At 40.4% G+C, this 19,944-nt stretch overlaps 2 protein-coding genes across 2 annotated transcripts in view; both read left to right on the top strand.

Annotated features, from left to right (window-relative positions):
* Window positions 1-14,149: 14,149 nt before the first annotated feature.
* On the top strand, window positions 14,150-17,327 carry rpl29 (ribosomal protein L29). Its single transcript, XM_052075565.1, has 4 exons — window positions 14,150-14,221; window positions 14,640-14,692; window positions 14,844-14,908; window positions 17,137-17,327. The coding sequence occupies exons 2-4, from the start codon at window positions 14,656-14,658 to the stop codon at window positions 17,269-17,271; spliced, it is 237 nt and encodes a 78-aa protein (XP_051931525.1). The 5' UTR covers window positions 14,150-14,221; window positions 14,640-14,655; the 3' UTR covers window positions 17,272-17,327.
* A 745-nt stretch (window positions 17,328-18,072) lies between these two features.
* The window catches only part of iars1 (isoleucyl-tRNA synthetase 1), a 36,225-nt gene continuing 34,353 nt past the window's right edge, over window positions 18,073-19,944 (top strand). Inside the window, exons 1-3 of the mRNA XM_052075526.1 lie at window positions 18,073-18,152; window positions 18,831-18,957; window positions 19,721-19,877. Coding sequence (XP_051931486.1) covers window positions 18,839-18,957; window positions 19,721-19,877 — 276 coding nt within the window. The 5' untranslated portion in view covers window positions 18,073-18,152; window positions 18,831-18,838. The remainder of the gene's footprint in view (window positions 18,153-18,830; window positions 18,958-19,720; window positions 19,878-19,944) is intronic.

The raw sequence follows: 19,944 nt of genomic DNA on the forward strand, positions 1-19,944 counted from the left end.
CAGACAATTTCTTTTAAAAACCCTGTACATGGCGGACACCCGATACACAAACCATACTCTCTCCTTCCGTCCATGTTCTCTGGCAGCTGCCTGCCATATCAAGTTGCGGCACCCAACCTGAAAATAGATGCCACAGCCATTAGCGTCCAACCTACTCACCACCGAGCTTCCTGTCAAGCTAACGATAGCTGTCTCGTGTTTCACAGCAACCAGACGAGAATGAGTTTGTGGTCCTCGAGTGTGAGCCTCATTGATAGCAAACAAACAAATATTCTTGTGTAGTTTTCACACTGTTATTGGGCCACTGATTCCTCAGAGCAGCGCCAAATTTTCAGCTACGTGGACATTTGTCGTGTCCATTGAGTCACATATTCTTTCATGGTGATCTAGCATGCAGAGATTACAAAACTGTTTATCATTTTGCCTTTGAGAAATGAGATTTGGGAGTATGGAATACAAGGCGTGTCACTGACTCATCAAGGGAAAGGGGTGATCCACCCATTGATATGTTAACAATTGATTACATTATGTATGAACAAGCAACTCAACCGCGGGAGAAGAATAAAGTGCTTTTTTTCCCCATTTTCTGACATGTGTAAGGACATTAGTTATATAGGCCACTAAAGTAGGTGAGCCAGGGTCGCTATAACAATGACCGTTGCTATTCTTGGAATGACAAGCTAGTGTACAGGTACAGTATACCATCGCATCACTGTGTACTCATTGCATTAAGGTCAGATAATCATCTCTTGCTTGCAATGAAATGGTGAACTCGGTCATTGATATGAACGTAAATAAAATGGGACTATGTACTGTTTTTTAATTTTTTTGAACCATGCTTTCAGGGACAGCTGTTCCTACAGACATCTTATCAGGTTTTCAGGTTACAGGTTATCATTACAGGTGCATGAAAGGGTTACTGTAACTGTGAGGAGAGAGTGAATTAATGTGGATATTCATGAGAAGCTTTTACTTATCAACTGCCATTAATGGCTGAAATATTCATTTTTAACAGGGAGGGCTCACAGTGGATAAGGTTAACAGTGCTGAAATCGTTCGGTTTCATGGGGTTTGTCTCAGGCAAATCCAGAGTATGGGGCATTGCCACGACAACCAGGGTGGCGCCTAGGCGGCTACTTCCTGGATCTTTTGCAATTCGTAGTGACTTTTCGGACCCCTTTGGTGACTGTTTTTTTGTTTTAAGTGATGAACAACAACTCGAGCAATTATTTGTTTTGGGAGTCTTCTGATCCCCTTTAAATTGTCAAGTTTACTACAGTGTTGACATTGTGTCATGGTTTAGGACAAAATTAACCACCGTCAGCGAGTTCTCTACAGGACTGATTTGGAAGAAAAACATGAAAAACGGTGGAGTCTGACTTGTCCGAGTGACTCAAACTCTGCTGTCCATGAAAATGGGGCTCTCAACCCAGTGAGTAGGTGTTCATTGGGCCTATTTCGGGATGGAGTGCCGACAGACAAGCTTGAGTATTTCCTGCCCCCCCCCCCCCACGCCTCATGCCCCACCACACACACACACACACACACACGCACACACACACACATGTGTGTACATTTACACACAACATCACGATAAGGTTCTACCCCAGCTGTAACTATGGCAACTGGGGCACGATGATAACCACTGAGGTTTGCATGCGTCTGTGTTTGTGTGTGTGTGACAGCAATGTTGGGATTACCGGTAACCTCTTTAGATAAGCAGTGGCATCTCCTCGCCGGGAGTCTGAGTGAAAGATAGTGGAGGGGTTTTCACCGCTGGATGCTTTTGATCCCCTGCGTAAAAGATGAGGAGTGGCGGCATCTGCCAGCCTCGCAATTCAGAGTTGACCCCGCGAGGTGAACAAGGCTCCACCAAGTGTTTGTTCCACATCACACTTTCCCCTATGTGAAATAAAGTGGAGCCGTGATTGGCTGGTGACCAGTCCAGGTTGTTCACGGCCTCTCGCCCATACTCAGCTGACATAGTCTTGAGCTCACTCATCCTTTTTGAGCATAAGTGTTTTCGGAAAGCGATGGAGAGAATAAACTAAAGTAGTGGAATTTGATGTTGCTCCATTAATTCAGACCAATTTTCCTTATATTAAATGTACAGACAACAATATAAGAAACACTTGTATTATGAATTATCTCAATGAAAGTGGAATACACAGTAAAACTATATACGCTTGGAACAAGAGAGTGTCTATCTATCTATCTATCTATCTATCTATCTATCTATCTATCTATCTATCTATCTATCTATCTATCTATCTATCTATCTATCTATCTATCTATCTATCTATCTATCTATCTATCTATCTATCTATCTATCTATCTATCTATCTATCTATCTATCTATCTATCTATCTATCTATCTATCTATCTATCTATCTATCTATCTATCTAGCTAGCTAGCTAGCTACATACAGACAGACCGACATACATACAGGTACATACATACATAAGCGTGTGTCCGCGTGTGTACATATTTTCTCATATCTTCTTATCTCTTTGCAACCACTGTTGATTTATTTATTTAGCTTATTTTCAACCTGTTAAGGCCATAACTTACTGAGCGGCCGGAATAAAGATATGCTAAGTACGATTAGCTTTTTGGTTTTGCCAATGTTAACATAGAGCGTGACATAAATCGGTCTAATGATCCAATCACTCTTCATTAGTTTAGACCCGGACCATCATCCCGGAATGAACGAGCGGATATCGTTAATGATTCATGGTCGAGGTTCGCTTGTGGTTCTTGGCAGAAGCCCTCAATGATGATGTCATTTTTTAACGTATCGATTGAACTCATTACCCTCTCTCGCTCTCTCTTTAGTTTCCATCTTTTCGCCAACTCTTCCTTCTCCCCCCGTACCTCATCAGAAACCAGATGCCGCTGCTAAAACAATAAAACTGCCATCCAGAGAATGCATTGTAATCGCACGAATCAATAATTTCCAGTCAGGAGCAACGGAGGTAGTGTTGTTGGATGGCGCAGTGGGAAGACGAGGGCACGGAGTTGGATTACATTTAAAGTGCACAAGTGAATCGATCGTTTGTAGAAGCTTTTGGCAGCCTTCAGCTTTTCTCGCGGGATGTGCAGGCTCGCTCTCGCTTCGGCACAAAAAACAGCAGATTGAGTTTCACGTTCGAAGAGCATTACACAGCTCATCAGTTTAAAAAAAAACAGGCAGGGTCTATGTTTTTATATAATGGAACACGTTTTTTTGTGTGTGTGCTTGTTTGTAATATGCCTCATTTTCAAACTTTTTTCGATTACATATTAGTTGACGTCTTTTAAATACAATACAATACATGTTGATTTATATAGCGCTTTCACAACAGTGGCAGCTGTAACAAAGCGCTTAACAAAACAGTTAACAAAGTAAAATAATACCTATATATATTCTATATATAGATAGATAGATGTAAATGCTAATATTACTGATACATGTTAAATTAGGGGCTAGGCGGTAGTCGACTGATTGGCACGTCCGCCTCAGAGTGCAGATGTGAAGGGTTCGATTCCAGCTACGGCCTCCCTGTGGGGAGTTTGCATGTTCTCCCCATGCCCGCGTGGGTTTTCTCCGGGTGCTCCGGTTTCCTCCCCGATTCCAAAACATGCATGACAGGTTAATGGAACACTCTAAATTATCCCGACATGAGAGTGTGAATGGTTTTTCGTCTCTGTGTGCCTTGGGATTGGCTGGCAACCAATTCAGGGTGTGCCCCATCGACACACAGCTGTTCAAATGTTTGTGTTTTTTAAAGAGACCAAAATAAATAATTGCACAACTTCTGTGGATAATGTGACCTACAACTTCAATTACTCAATAGATGTTATTTTATTTTATTTATTTATTTGTTTGTTTATTTATTTATTATGTTGTTGAGAGGGGAAGTAGCATCATACTTTGGGGCTGTTTTGTTCACCTGGAGCTGGGACCTTAGTCAAGGAATTATGAACAGTTCAGAATAGCAGTCAGTGTTCACAGAAAATAGATTCAAATTTCATGAAAATTCGACTTGAACAGCTGAAATGTATTTGGGGTTCATCAGAGGCATATTAAACGGTGACAGGTGTGTTGCCGACTCCCATTTGATATGAGTGGTTAATTCTAAGCGCCGCCTCATCCCAGTTATGAGGATGTGCATACTTGTGCAACCACATTATTGCAGTTTATTTTTACATTCATTCATTCATTCATTCATTCATCTTCCGAGCCGCTTGATCCTCACTAGGGTCGCGGGGGTGCTGGAGCCTATCCCAGCTGTCTTCGGGCAGTAGGCGGGGGACACCCTGAATTGGTTGCCAGCTAATTGCAGGGCACACAGAAACGAACAACCATTCGCACTCACACTCACACCTAGGAACAATTTAGAGTGTTCAATCAGCCTGCCATGCATGTTTTTGGAATGTGGGAGGAAACCGGAGCACCCGGAGAAAACCCACGTAGGCCCGGGGAGAACATGCAAACTCCACACAGGGAGGCCACAGCTGGAATCGAACCCGGTACCTCTGCACTGTGAAGCCGACGTGCTAACCACTGGGCTACCGGGCTGCCCTTTATTTTTACATCCTCTCTCGAAAAGATTTAAAAATGAATATTGAGTTGTACGGATTTAGGTGATATTCATGATATTAAAACGTTTTAACGTTTAAACGTTTGCTCTTGCCAGAAAAAAAAAGAAATAGAGATTCATGATAACCACCATCTTGTGCAATAGAACTAACATTAACAACATATTCACAGTCAAATAGGTCAGTCACTCCTGCGCAACGAACAGGATGTGTCATGATTATGTCATCACTCCACTCGACACTTATTCTCAATAACCACCGCTGTTAGAGAAATCACCAGAATATTGTGCCCGTTCACATCTCATAGAGCCCTCCATCTTTTTGCTCAGAAGTTGGTGTTATTCATTCATAAGAGAAATGTAGGACTTTAATGGTCCTTGGCTTTGGCTCCCTCTATACACTATTTTCTCACTCGCTTCCAGGCCCCTCCCAGCCCTGTGTGGCTTTTACTTGAATGGTATATGAAGCAGAAGAGACTGAATGAGAGGAGATTAGCCAACACTGACTGCTTCCCTTCTGAAAACACACACGCACGCACACACACACACACACACACACACACACACACACACACACACACACACGCATGCACATCCCTATCTCTAGTACAGAGTTCTGCGTGAGAAGGGGTCTGAGGGAGTATTAATTCCACTATAACGCACACACGCGCGCACACACGCAAACACATACACGCATGGAGCCGTCTGCGATTCATTCATTAATGGAGCCACATGCTGCACATCTCACATCACTCTGGCCTTCACTCACGATAGCGTGCGGAGTGTGTTCCCCACCTTGTGTCATGTGACACAATCCACTATATACAGCGGCGTGCACGTTGACGTGTGCGTGTTTTTATGTGCATGTGTGTGTGTGTGTGCGTGCGTGCGTGTCACCATCAAGCATGTTGGCGCTCACTCTCACACAAACAGGAGATGCCTTAGCCAGCACATGAATGCGTGCGTAATTGTGTTCCGTGCATCACTTTGTGTTCCCGGCCCGCCATCGCTTCCGAGCCCCGCCCCTCCTCTCGCGTGGATCACATGGCCTCTGCAGAGGAGAACACGAGGCAGCAGCAGCCACGCAGGGAAAGAAGGAAAAAAAACGGGAGGGAAAAAAAAACATCAAAATCTTCAGGAGTTTGCTACGAGTTCACAGCCACGCACAAAAAAAATATGCGCCTGTAAGCTTCCTGTTTACAAGTTAAAATGTTGCATTTTTGATCGAGCTTGACCTCATTGAGGTCAGAGGTGAGCTAGAGCTTATCCTAGCAGACTTTGGGCAAGAGGAGGTGTCCATCCTAGACTGGTTAGCAGCACATCATGAGACACATATACACAACCAAGTATTCCTACCATGGATGTAAATTTGGTGCAAAAAATAAACAAATTTCTATTTGTAGCCAAACTAGCTGGCAATTGTAAAGGTCACAATGTTGCAGAAGTACAAATGTTGCCGTTGTAGAATGCAGACTTGTCGAAAATAAATGTGTAGCACTCTACACACTTCTATCTGCACAGCATCAGCACTCCTTGTGACTCCTGGCGGCTATTTCCACGACTTCTGTTTCTCTTAAACGACAAGTTATTTTTGCAACAACTACAAATTGAATTGATACGCATTACTTTTGGACCAAATTTACCTCTCCAACAAGTTCATTTTTGCTACAACTAAACATGTGTCTTTGACAGGTACAAGTTACTTTGGCACAAGATTTAGCGCCATATGGCACTCACATTCACATATGTGGACACTTGTGTCAAATTCAGACTTTTTAATCAACCAAACAAGCATTTCTTTTGAATGTAGGAGAACAAGCAAGGATGTCGCTGAGATTCAAACCCTCAACTTCGGAATTGCTAATCTTCAAGCGAATTGTCAAACTTGTTTTGTTGATGGCCATCAAAATGGATGCAATATCACAAACAGTAATTCCTAACCAAATAATTCATATTCTAAAATTGTCCCAACTTAAATGGCTGGCCCCCGCCCTCCCAAAATACAATACAAGTGTTTTTTTAACAGTGTAGTGGTTAACATTGGTGTCTCACAGTCAGAAGATCTGGGTTTGAATCTCCATTGTATCCCTCTCTGAGTATGTTTTGGCTTTGCCACTTCCTTTCTATTTTTCCGATTTCATTTCATCCTTCGGTTTGAATGTGAGTGTGAATGGGCTGGCGCTGGCGACCAGTCTAGGGTGTAGCTCTTTCTCTTGCCCACCTAAACGCAGCTGGTCTCCACCACACCCGCAACTGTACAAAAAAGCGCCAGAGAAAACGAGCGAATATGAAGTCTGAGAAGGTGTGACTGCTCAAGTAAAAACTAACCCCCCCCCCCCCCCCATGGATGCGTCGAGATAATTTACTCCTTTTACAGTTTCACATGCCTATTCGGTTCATCAAAGTACCAAATTTAGGATTATTGTTGGTTTCTGCGCTGCACCGCATTCAATTTTCCTACATGTTTCTTCCTCACCCGTATTGCTTCTCAAACCGAGACGTGACACGATTCATGGTATTCTCTGCATGGCAGGCCGGGGATGAAAGCGTGATACTGAGCCATCGGCTCGTCTTTTCCACCCGGTGTTTCATCAATACCTTCTTCAAGCAGCATTTAGTGCAATATGTCTGATTAATAACATGTATGTAGACAGAGAAAGAGAGAGATAGGGAAAGGGGGACTCTACTTTTTTTTTTTTAAATTCACCACAGAGCAGGCAACAGACGGTTCCTGGCTGTAAATAGCACTCTCGACTGTACGTCCATGCAAGATAATTACATGCGCGCCGACAGCACACACTCAAGGGGATACAGTGAAAGGAAAGGCCACACTAACACTATACCGCTGTACGATGTTTCGAACAAGCTACCTGTACTTTATTATTCTTGCTTCACGTCGCTGATGGTGTAGTGGTACACATGCCGGACTTGTGTGCGGGCAGTGTGCTATTGGTTGCCACTCACTGACGGTGTGAGTATGGGTATGAAGTACTGTACTGTAGTACAGTTTTTGTTGTCATTTTTTTTCTTGTAAGATTACAGCTAGTATAAAATTACACTTTATTTTTGTAAATTTATGACATTTACTGAGAGGAATTCTACTTGATTGCTTTATAAAATGTTGACTTTGTTGTAAAATGACCATTTTATTTTGGTAAAACTATAACATTTTCTTAAAACTTGAACTGCACGTTTGCCATATTAATTTTTTTATTGTAAAATTACAACTATGTAAAAATGCAATTTTTAATATCTGCTGAAAAGAAGACATTTTTTCTGCAAAAAATATACTTTTATTATAGTGTTTTTTGTAAAATTAAATTTTTTTTCCTCATTAAAAGGATTGATGATTTAGTTATTCTAGGATTGAATGTCTCATTGTGGTTGTAAAATCATGACCTTTTCTTCTAAAAATATGACTTGTTTTTGTAAATTCACATATTTTTCTCATCATAACCTTCCTTTTAGGTTATGACATCTCTGGCAAAATTTCAACGGTATCTTTTTCTTTGTAATATGTACATGGGCCTGTTACGTTTTGTTTTCGACAGTTCCTCTGACTTAAAACTGTTTTCTCTAAATGTTCTGAGAATATATTCTGGGCCTGTAAAATGATGACTTTCTCACTATCTCATTCTGACACAAATTGTACTGTCAACCATTCCTCAAAAAGGTCAGATTGGTTTCTTGGGAAATTAGGAATTTATTCGAATTTTTTTTCTCTTAATATTACAAACAATATCCTCTGAAAGTACAGTACTGCGTTATTCTTCATATCAACATTGTTTGTATTTTTTCTGGAAAAAAATATAGTCAAACAGCTTGTGTAACGGGGGTTTAAAAATACGTAGCAAAGTGGCAAGTTGAAGCCAAAGTGTGCTTGTGCGTGGGTGTACTGTGAAAACTTATTACTGTGTATCTCGTGTCATAAATGTTTCGGCACAGCAGGGAATTGTTGTAGTACAATTCGGGATACCTTGGTAGTGTTGACATGCTATTGTTTTCTCTGTTGCTATACATTATTATGATCCATCCATTATCCGAGCTGCTTATCCTCACGAGAGTCACGCCCATGCTGGAGCTTATCCCAGCCATCTTCAGCTAGTAAAATGATTTCACCATCACAACAGTTATTAATTGAGTTACAACTCGAATTAACAGAAATTTGTCATCCTCACCACTTTATGTTGCAAAACCACTTTCTTCAAAATACATCACAAAAATATTCCAAAGTTTGTCATAAAAAAGATCACAAAAGCAAATTTTGTTGCCTCCACAATGCTATATTTGTCACTCCCTAAAAACACTATTTTGTGCCACAAAAAAAAAAAGCTATTCAATATTTTGTCACAAAAAGCACTACGTTGTGCCTCAAATTTCGAAGCTGTGCTAGCGTTATGGTATACACTTTCTATATAAGTTCTATGAAATGGCACATCTAAAATAATTGATTTTTCCCCCTCAAAGTTGAAACATAGCTGAAATAACTGCAAATCTGAGAACCTTTGCAAAATGAAAAGTATTGCAGCAATATGCTTTTTTAATGAATGTTTAGCACCTCAGCAGGAAAAAAATATTAGTGTGTGTGTGAGATTCAATGATTTAAAATCATGTCCATACATAATACTTATATAATTGCTCTCCACATTCCCTCCAGTTCACTTACTGTATATAACATCATTGATATATTTTCTTTTCATTTTTGCATCTTCCCGCCTGTGTGCTTTGCCGCTCTGTTTCCATTCATCCTGAAGCATAAAAGAAAGAGAAGAAAAAAAAGACCCATCAAGATAAATAGAGGACCACAAAGAGCAGTAGGCGGCCCATGTGCAGGGACGCAGCTCTCTGATTGGTCGGCACAAGGGAATGAATGAGAGGATTTGAATGAAGGCCACATTCCACAGTGTGTGGAGCTATGGAAGGCACCATAAGCACGGGAGGGAGAGAGGAGGAATTATTCATTTCTCCTCGCATCAGCGACAATCGGGCTAACCCTTGAACCCATCAACGTTTCTGAAGGATTCACCGGTTGAACTGCATTGCAGGTCAACCAATCAGCTGGTTGATTCCACCCGTGACCTCGTTAATGGGAAACTTTGTCAATTGTTGATTCATTGATGACAGTTTTCATCGTTGCATCATGGAATTTCAGTTAAATTCCATGACACGCCATAAAACATTTACCTCCTATTTACTCAACTTCAATATTGCATGTCACTTCTCTACTGGTCACAATTTTCAAATATTTTGTTACAATAGTTTTTTTCGGGGACAGGGGTGTTGCCAGACTTTTGCAAAATTTTTACTATTTGCCACAAAAACGCAAAATTTCACCACAAGAAAAACTATTTTTCCCACATGAACAATTGTGTGACAGAACTTATATTTTGTGGCAAAACACTGTATATTGTAACAAAAACATTAATATGTCAGCAAAAAAGCCATATTTCCTTTCGCCAAATCAGCATGCTTTGTCACATAAAGCCAAATGGTCTCATACTATATTTTGTCCCAAAACGTTTTATTATGCCATAACACTATTTTCGAAAATAAATCTCAATTTAGACATATCTACGCTATATTTCATTACAAAATGCTATATTTTGTCACAAAAACATGTGACAAAAATGCTACTTTTTCACCACATCAACATGTTTTGTCACATTATATTTTGTTATATTTTGTGACAAAGCACAATAGTTTGCCGAAATAACACAAATTGTAGTTTTGACTAAATTTAGCCGTAAAAATTCTAAATTGCATCACAAAAGGCTATACTGTATTTTGTCAAAACAAATTTCTCACAAAATACTATAAAAAACATCATAACACAAATTGTAGTTTTGACTAAATTTAGCCGTAAAAATTCTAAATTGCATCACAAAAGGCTATACTGTATTTTGTCAAAACAAATTTCTCACAAAATACTATAAAAAACATCATATATTTTGTTACAAGACACTATTTTGTCAGAAAAAGTTGATATATGTACTATATACTGTATATGTAAACTATGTGACAAAAATCAACTTCAATCTTTTGTCACAAAAACACTTCCCCCCCCAAAATATTCTGTCACATCATATTTTCTCACCAAAAAAAGAAGAAGAAGAATGCAATGTTAGAAAATAACAAATGTATCACTACTTAAGTGTTTCTGGGAGGCCCACAACAATCACTAGGTTGTACTTTATGTTGGTGTGAAAGCATAAAGCTGCCTCTTTCACAGCTGTGGTTGCAGCTATATTTGAAATAGAGAGCTTGTCACAGTGTCAGTGCAGAGAGCACGCTCTCATTATTGGAGAGAAACATGGAGGACTCAACCAATTTATTCCCTGTTGGCTTCGGGGTACCTGGCCTCTTCTCTCCTCACTAATAATACCTTCTCCCGTTTCCTACTCCTCAAACTGTCTGTGTTGAAAGCATTTTCTTCTCTTGAATTCGTGCCAATAATTGAGCAATTGAGTCTGTTTGGATTTCTGTGTCACAGTATTTTAAAAGAAACACCACATGAATTAGACACTGTGTTGCAAGAATAATGAGCACAGGAGGAAGGTGATTGCCGTCATGCCCGTGTGCCAAACAGTTACACAAAACATAATCATTATTTTTTATGCCGAACGCAATACGATTGTGTGCAACAGGTGGATTTGCAAATGAAAAGTCAACACAGTGTCGGACTGCAATTAAAATGTGTGTTTTGTGTTGCATTTTACACATTTAAGGACTTCTCATATATTTAATATTTTGGGAAAAAAATTAAAATGCATGGAAACAGCTCTGAGAATTCCAAGAAAAAAAAAGGTTGTTTTACGACGAAATTGTCATTTTATCCCGAAAATATTGCAGTATAAACTTGGAAAAAGAGTTGTATCCAGAAAAAAATATATTTTTAAAAAGTCTGATTTTTACAAGGTTAAATTTCACTAGAAGAATTTGACATATTACAGGTAAAAACTGTACTGGAAAAAACAAAACAAGTTGCAGCATTTCAAGGAAACCCCTTATAGCAGGGGTGTCCAAACTTTTTGCCAAGGGGGCCAGATTTTATGTGGTAAAATGTCGGGGGGCCGACCTTGGCTGACATTCTTTACATTGAACAACAATATTGTTCAACAAATTTTAGTAAGCCAGTCTGTTTCACATTTCCATTTTTATTTTAATTTCAACAATCTTAAGAATTTCTTTTGGTTCATTTGAAACGGGTATATCACATGCAACTGCTTATTCACTTGACTTTTTCTTAAACAGAAGTCTCCTGAGTGCAAATTGATTGATTTGAAACATAAAATGTATCACCATGACTTTTCAATAGTCACAAAACCTTTGACTCGAACAACAAGGAAATGAACAAGCAATACACATATCCACAACTGCAAGGATCATTTGAAATATGACATATCAGTCAATATAAACACGGAGTGATGTCTTGTTAACTCGTGAGTGATGCCCTCTAGTGTCTAAATGCTATTACTCATTTAGTGAATGCTATTACTCATTTAGCCACTAGAGGGAAGCAGTACTCTATGAAACATCACTCACCAGTCTACGAGACCTCAGTCAATGCAACACGTGTTCCATTGCGCCCAACCTGTGGGCCAGACGGCACTGATTTTATGACAGGGGCCGAGGGCCGGATGAAATTCGACCGCGGGCCGAATTTGGCCCGCTGGCCGGACTTTGGACATGGCTGCCTTATAGTTTATGATTTCTTCTTCTATTCCTTCTCTGTCGCACCAAACCCAAACATACGCCCCCTGGAGGCACTTAATGGTGACGACGCCCACAAAATAAATATGTTCTTCGTTTTGAAATGGAGACAGTGGAGGCAATAATGGCCGAGCGTAATAAACACAAACTGGAGATGTCCACGGCGGCAACTCGTGTGAATCTAAATGTTGAATAATAGAGCGAGCGGTGTCTAGACGGCATACGACGAGGCCTTCATATTCGGTAATTGAATTAGTCGTCGCTTTGGGATTACGCTGCATGTGTGTATGTGTTCTGAGATCATTTAATGGGAACAGCATGTTCAATTGCAGGGAATAAATCTGAATTTAGCAGAGATATGCAACCGCCGCACATTGGAAATCACAAGTTGTCATTTTTCTCTGGCCTGTTCTTCACTCACGGGGTCATGGGGACAGTTTCAAGAGGACAACATTGTCAGGAGTGATACATGCAAGCCAAATGGATGGATGGGTGGATGGATGGAGCGAGCATGTATAGTGCAGTGCAGTGCGGTGCTGCAGAATATGAGCGTGAGCGGCAAGCTCAGATGATCAAAGCAGCGGGGGCTCTAAATATAGGATGCGGCTGCACAATTTCTTCTGCTTGAGCTGGGATTCACCCATCCTCAGCCAAGGATGCGGAGAAGAAAAGACAAGGATTCTTGTGTGTATGCTACTTTAGTACTCAAAAATTTCCCTAGTGTGGAACAAATAAAGGATATCTTAATAATCAGCACATTTGCACTTGCTTCTATATATATATATATTCTCCGGATACTCCGGTTTCCTCCCACGTTCCAAAAACATGCCTGGCAGGCTGATTGAACTCTCTGAAATTGTCCCTAGGTGTGATTGTGAGTGTGCATGGTTGTTCGTCTCTGTGTGCCCTGCGATTGGCTGGCAACCGATTCAGGGTGTCCCCCGCCTACTGCCCGAAGACAGCTGGGATAGGCTCCAGCACCCCCCGCGACCCTAGTGAGGATCAAGCGGTTCGGAAAATGGATGGATGGATGTATATATAAAAAAATAAATAAAAATGGGGAACAGTAGATGAGGCGCAATGGGGAAATAATACAGACCTATGGACATACTACACGACTCATTAATTCATATGAACCGACATTACAAAATTATGAAATTATGTTAGCTAATTTCTTTTAAAATTGGGGTCTCATCTTAATTTTAACCTAAGTACATTTTTATTTGTTTAAATACCTTACATCATTTTTTGGAGGGGGGGGCAGTTTACTTTTGGATTAATTAATTTTTTTCTCCATTATTTTCTTAATTTTGGGGTTTCCATTTCGTTTTAATATTAGAATAAAATATCGATTTTTTGTTGGAATATTTCTTGCAAATGAGATGTTCATTTTTGATTATTGGGGGTTGTGATGGTGAAAACAAGACAATGGAATCCTACTAAGAGCTAATGTTCTAATGTTCTGAATGTGTACTTTTTTGTAGTAACCAGTATGCTGGGAATGGCTCTCAGTATGATGCCTTGCAGTTCTATACCACCACATTGTACTACACATGTACCAGATAAGAAAAGATTGTTACAAATTAAAATGAATTTATGAAACCCGGGAAAAATAAACAATAGCAATAACTTTTTATTTCAAATCAATTTAAATGTATGCTTACGTGTTTTTTAAAATCATACCTATGACGTACTCCAAAGCATTATGTCTTTTAATATTATACATTTGCTTCAAAAAGCATAAATGGAGGCGCGCATGAGCCCTGACATGTTTACCATGAGCATAGGAGGACATCTAGTGGTTTGCCATGGACATTTACTTCGCTGACCCAACAACAGGGGGCAGTATTATAATTTAGAGCCAAATCGCCGCAATTTATTTACTTCCGAAGTCGACTTCTTTCTCTTCCGGTTGTCGTCTGTTCTTGAAGTAGGTACCCAGCTTCTCTCCCGAAAATGTACAATTTAAATCTCCATCAATCGTCGTGTGCTTGCAGTGTCTGTACACTAACAGTGACTGTGTTTGAAAAAACACGTTACAAAGCACACGTGCGATGCACTATTTCATTCATACGATTCCCTTTTAAAAGGATAAATTCCTGTGAAGTTGTATTCCTGCGCTGAGCATTAGCTTGCTTCAAAATGAGCTGGTGGCAATATGCCGTCCGTAATCTATGAGGTTTTTAAATGAACGCCGTGCGTTTTTCTGCTAACCTGCTGTTGATATCAAATACCAACTTTAAAGTTGTCCTTGGTCAGGCCGTGTAGCTCAACATAGTAACGCATATGTGGCCAGTAAATGGAGCCTCACTGGCATTGTTCAACTCTTACCTTTTCATTTATTTTAGGTAAACTACAGTCACAATGGCAAAGTCGAAGAACCACACGACACATAACCAGTGTAAGTATTTACTCATTCACCTGTAGACTTCGCAGATAACATGCATTTTTGTACATAGAGGTTATACGAGAGTCCCTGTATTTTCCCACAAACTATAACTGCAGTTGTTACATTTGTAATTTACTTTTCATGCCATATTCTTGCCCCGCAGCTCGTAAGGCCCATAGGAATGGCATCAAGAAGCCCAGATCCCATCGCTTTGAGTCCCTGAAGGGGGTATGTACTCTGCCACAATGTCAAAAAGATGCACACGAGATAACATAAGAGAGAAACGGTGCTTGCTGTGGCAATCTTTCAAGGGCTTGGTTGACGGTATTCTCACGACCATACGGCGCACAGTATTAAAAGGCTTAGTGTCAGTTACTGGTGCTTTTTCTATATTCAACACAGTCTCGTAGCCCTGCCGGCTTTTGCCAATCCATTCACAAATTGTGGTGTAACTCGCCCGGCGCGGCCTCACTGTCTTAGTAAAGCTGTGTTCGCCATATTGTTGTATTTCAAAATGCAATGTATGTTTGTCCTTCAACACTTGCTGTAGCCCAAGCGTGTACGTAGGAATGTGGGTATTGGTTGAGAGAACAGTCGGTAATTGAAGCCAAATGAAGTCAACAGAGCGGCAGAATAAAGGATTAAAATCCCCAAGAAATCCTCTTTATTTAACCTAACGTAGAACATTAGACCTTTTGCTGCAGTTACGGCTATCTTTTCCTTGTAATCCACGGGAAGTTGGTGCGCCACGGTTGTTCATCCTTGCCTGGATGCATAGATGGTGCCGTTTCATAAAATGAAAGCACCATTGATTAGTTTATCTTGAATTCTCTCGGTGCATACCCAAAATGACACGCTTCACTAGGTGCCACGTCCATTTTGGAGAAAATTTAAGACTTTTAGTGTGCCGTTTGGTTGTGAAAATACGGTGCATGCAACATATTTGCTGTTACAAAGTGGCATGATGAGGACATGTGCCACCATGGAAATGGGTATTTCCAGATTACAGTTAGGCCTCTTCCAAATCTGGATACCATATGCTTATCGGTGGTTTTCCTGTGATATCACACACCACAATTTTGGAGGACCACACATTTTGTTTGGTGCCAAGAGTGTTTAAATCGGGAAGCTTTTCCGATCTCAGCTGCCAATTTGAAAGACAAACGCTGATCATGTGAACAATAACCTTTTGGATATAAATCCAGTGTGAATGCACAGATTTGAAATGCAGAGGTATTTAGACGGGGCACAAGTTCATTCATTCATCTTCCGAACCGCTTGATCCTCACTAGGGTCGCGGGGGGGGGTGCTGGAGCCTATCCCAGCTGTCTTTGGGCAGTAGGTGGGGGACACCCTGAATCGGTTGCCAGCCAATCACAGGGCACACGGAGACGAACAACCATCCACGCTCACACTCACACCTAGGGACAATTTAGAGTGTTCAATCAGCCTGCCACGCATGTTTTTGGAATGTGGGAGGAAACCGGAGCACCCGGAGAAAACCCACGCAGGCCCGGGGAGAACATGCAAACTCCACACAGGGAGGCCGGAGCTGGAATTGAACCCGGTACCTCTGCACTGTGAAGCCGACGTGCTAACCACTGGTTTACCGGGCCGCACGGGGCACAAGTTATCATTTGTAATACACTCACCTTTTCTGGTTCATACAAATATCAAGTCAACAGTATTTATAGAGCACTTTCAAACAGCCATCGCTGCATACAAAGTGCTGTACATGGAGCAATTTAACATGCACAATAAACAGTAAGACAAATCGGTAATAAATATGACCATAAGAGAACCATTACAATAAACAGACATGTCACATTTGTCATGACACGGGGTGCATTCAACTACAGGCAGACATTTAAAATTCAAATAGAAAAAAGTCCATCAGTGCATTAAAACTTAATAGCTACAAATATGTAAATAATATGAGCCTTCTATCAATCAATGAAAGCTGACATATATCAAGAAGAATGATGTGGATGAAATGGCTTTTTTTTTGTACTTAACTGCAATCAATGGTCAATCTAGTCGCTTATGTTACCCTACCTGATCATATCACAAGGCTTTCATCTTTCGAACTACGGTTGAGATGGCAAACGCAAACTATTCTATTATACTCCCCAAAGGCTTAAATAATAAACATATTTTAGTGGCCATAAGACTTTAAGTCATGGATATGAATACAAATCTGGTAGCATGTAAAAAAATGTTGAATGCTTTTCTTGAATTGTTCTAATGTATCGAAAAAATATAGAAAGCATTCTAATTAGTATATTATCATTTATTGAACTAATACAAATAAAACTTAATTTTAAGTTGTTTACCTCTCAGCTATTATTTCACTACTTTTGGTGTATTTTTAAGTTTTTGCTGCGGTATAGTTGACTTTTTTTGACTTCTTTTAATCGAAATAGTTTTTCTGACGAGTTTTGTTTTCATGTTTGCAGATAGACCCCAAGTTCCTGAGGAACATGCGCTTTGCCAAGAAGCACAACAAGAAGGGCTTGAAGGCAGCGAGGAAGGCCGCAGCCGCCACTCAGAACGCAGCCGCCACTCAGAACGCAGCCACCGCTCCGAAATGATCTGTTTGCTCGTCATCCTTGTGTTACCATCGCAATAAAGCAATGCTTTAAACAAACACTCTTCCGTTGTGTGATTTTTTTTTCACTCGATGTCCAAAGCTCAGGGTGTCAATGCAAGGTTTAAATGAAGGGGTGGAAAAATACATTGCTATGAAGGGCCATTAACAAGCTGCAGTAAATCTGTTGCATGTTAAAGACTGACTTGAATTGCATTCTGAGAAAAAACGACAGGCATGAAAGAGGGCTGTTGTCGTTGTTTGACTGAAACTCGTTTAACATGTCTAGCAAGACTGATTACTTTAAAGAACACCGAAGAAAAAATGTACTGAAATGCTTCTTTTCACATGAACAACCTTAACATGGTGAATAGTTCAATGGACTAAGTAATATCGATGGATTTTCCTAGTTTCATGTTCCTCGAAATTTACAATACAATGCATCCTGATTTATTTAGCGTTTTCAAAACAGCCGCAGCTGTAACAAAGCGCTTTACAAAACAGTTAACATAAAATAATAAACACAACATAGAAACACGGACAGTCGTGCATTCTTAACCACTTTCCCCCCCTACGCTTTGTTTGAAGCAGTTCTAGATGAAAGGAGAGAATCAAAGTGTCCTTTCACCGGTGAATTTATGCATCAAAACAGCCACAACGCTGCAAAGGGATATAGGCCACTGAATAATCGCGCTGATTTGTGAGCGTCCTAATGTGAATATTGAGATTTCTATACTGTCTGAGGCGTGACGGTTACTATCCGAGTAAATTCCTACTTCCCTAGAGTACCTTGAACATCACATCGGTTCCGCCGGTTTCGTCACTTCCGCTGACACCGACTTGCATCATTTCTCGTGTGTCTTGTCAACCAGAAGTGGACAGCATGTGAGTTAACCATTCAGATTCACCCAGCGTCAAATAAATGATCGGATAGTTCCACGATTGTGGCAAAATTCTGCACCTTTGTGTGTTACTAGAACTCCTTCCTTTCATCAACGCAGGACGCTTTTTGTTTCGAGCAAATTTACTTAAACATTGACCGGCTAACTTACCAAGCTAGTTAACTTAAAAAAGGCGTACTTTGACGTGAACTTGAACCATCTTTTCTGAGCGTATATGTCGGGCTTCAAACTTAAAATGAAAAACCTTAATGATGGGTGATAAGGTATGTTGACAAATTGTGGGGAACTAGTTGACTTGTTAGCACTCCTAAAACACAACAAATAAGATGCATTGATTTATGTATGTTGCACTGACATGAATCAGTTTGCACGGTTCCTGTTCAAAAGAACACGTTTTTGTAACTTATTGGCCATAATTACGGAGATTGATACTGACATTCTCTCATGTCGAGTGGGGGAAAAATAATTCATGGGAAAAAAAAGCTGAACCCCCTATATAATCATTTTCATTTGATTTAATTAGTATTTTCTGGAATGATGAATATATGAATCTGTTTTATGTATGAATGAATGACTGTATTTTGACTGTGAAGCACTTATGAAAAGTGCTGCATACATTTGCTATCGAGGGCATGACGCTTTGTCTTGTGTTGATGGACAGACACCATCATGGTGGAGCCGGTGCCCGAGTCCATCAACTTTCCCTCGCAAGAGGAAAAGATTCTGCAGCTGTGGAAAGACAAGGACTGTTTTTACGAGTGCCTCAAACAATCTAAGAACAGGCCCAGGTGAGCAAATGGAGGCATCTCAGCCTCTACTAAAGCCATTGCACACTCTAACTAGTTGTTCTGGACTGACTTTTAACTTTTATATTTTATCTTTCCTTTTATCGAGAGGAATGGAATTAGCTTTAGGCTTGGTGTCCTGACCTAAACCTGCTTCCCATAGCAGATTATGATTACCGGTATTTTTGCATATTTAGATCCATGCTAATGTTTTAGTTTTAATGGGTTAAAAAAATTTTAGATTCTAGAGTGATAGCTGCACCCGGATACTATTATAGACTGAATAGGTGGCAAGTATTAGCAAATGTCTGCCACAGGGTACCAAGTCAGAGCATTAATGTGGTCAAACTCCGCTTTTAAATGTTAAATGTTTGCTTGCTCATTACTGTATTACTGACTGTCATGATGTTGAATACTTGCCTACACTGGGTATCAGTGTGTGGACACACACACACACACACACACACACACACACACACACACACACACACAGATTTAATGCTCTGATGCTTGCTAAAAACGAGGTGTACTGTCGACAATCTCCTTGACTTTTCCGCTTCACTGTACGCAGCTGAACCACTAGTCCAGGAGTAAAATATTTAAATTTAAAAAGCAAAAAGGTTAAACGCAGCAATGCTCTGCCATGCCCTCCAAATCACTGCTCTTAAATGTCCACTCATCAAGCCGTGATCAAAATGTGAACATTTTGGCCTAACCTCACCATTAATTGCAATCACATAATAGTGATATCAATTTCCCCCACCAGGTACACCTTTTATGACGGCCCACCCTTTGCCACCGGTCTACCCCACTACGGTCACATCCTAGCGGGTACCATCAAAGACATTGTCACCCGCTTTGCCCACCAGAGTGGCTTCCATGTGGACAGACGCTTCGGCTGGGATTGCCACGGCCTGCCTGTGGTAAATAATACTGCATCTTATTGTTGCTGCTTTTCACTTATCCTCTGGGAACTTTGCGATCAGCTAT

This window comes from Hippocampus zosterae, chromosome 9 (genome assembly GCF_025434085.1).
Source record: "Hippocampus zosterae strain Florida chromosome 9, ASM2543408v3, whole genome shotgun sequence".
NCBI lineage: Eukaryota > Metazoa > Chordata > Actinopteri > Syngnathiformes > Syngnathidae > Hippocampus > Hippocampus zosterae.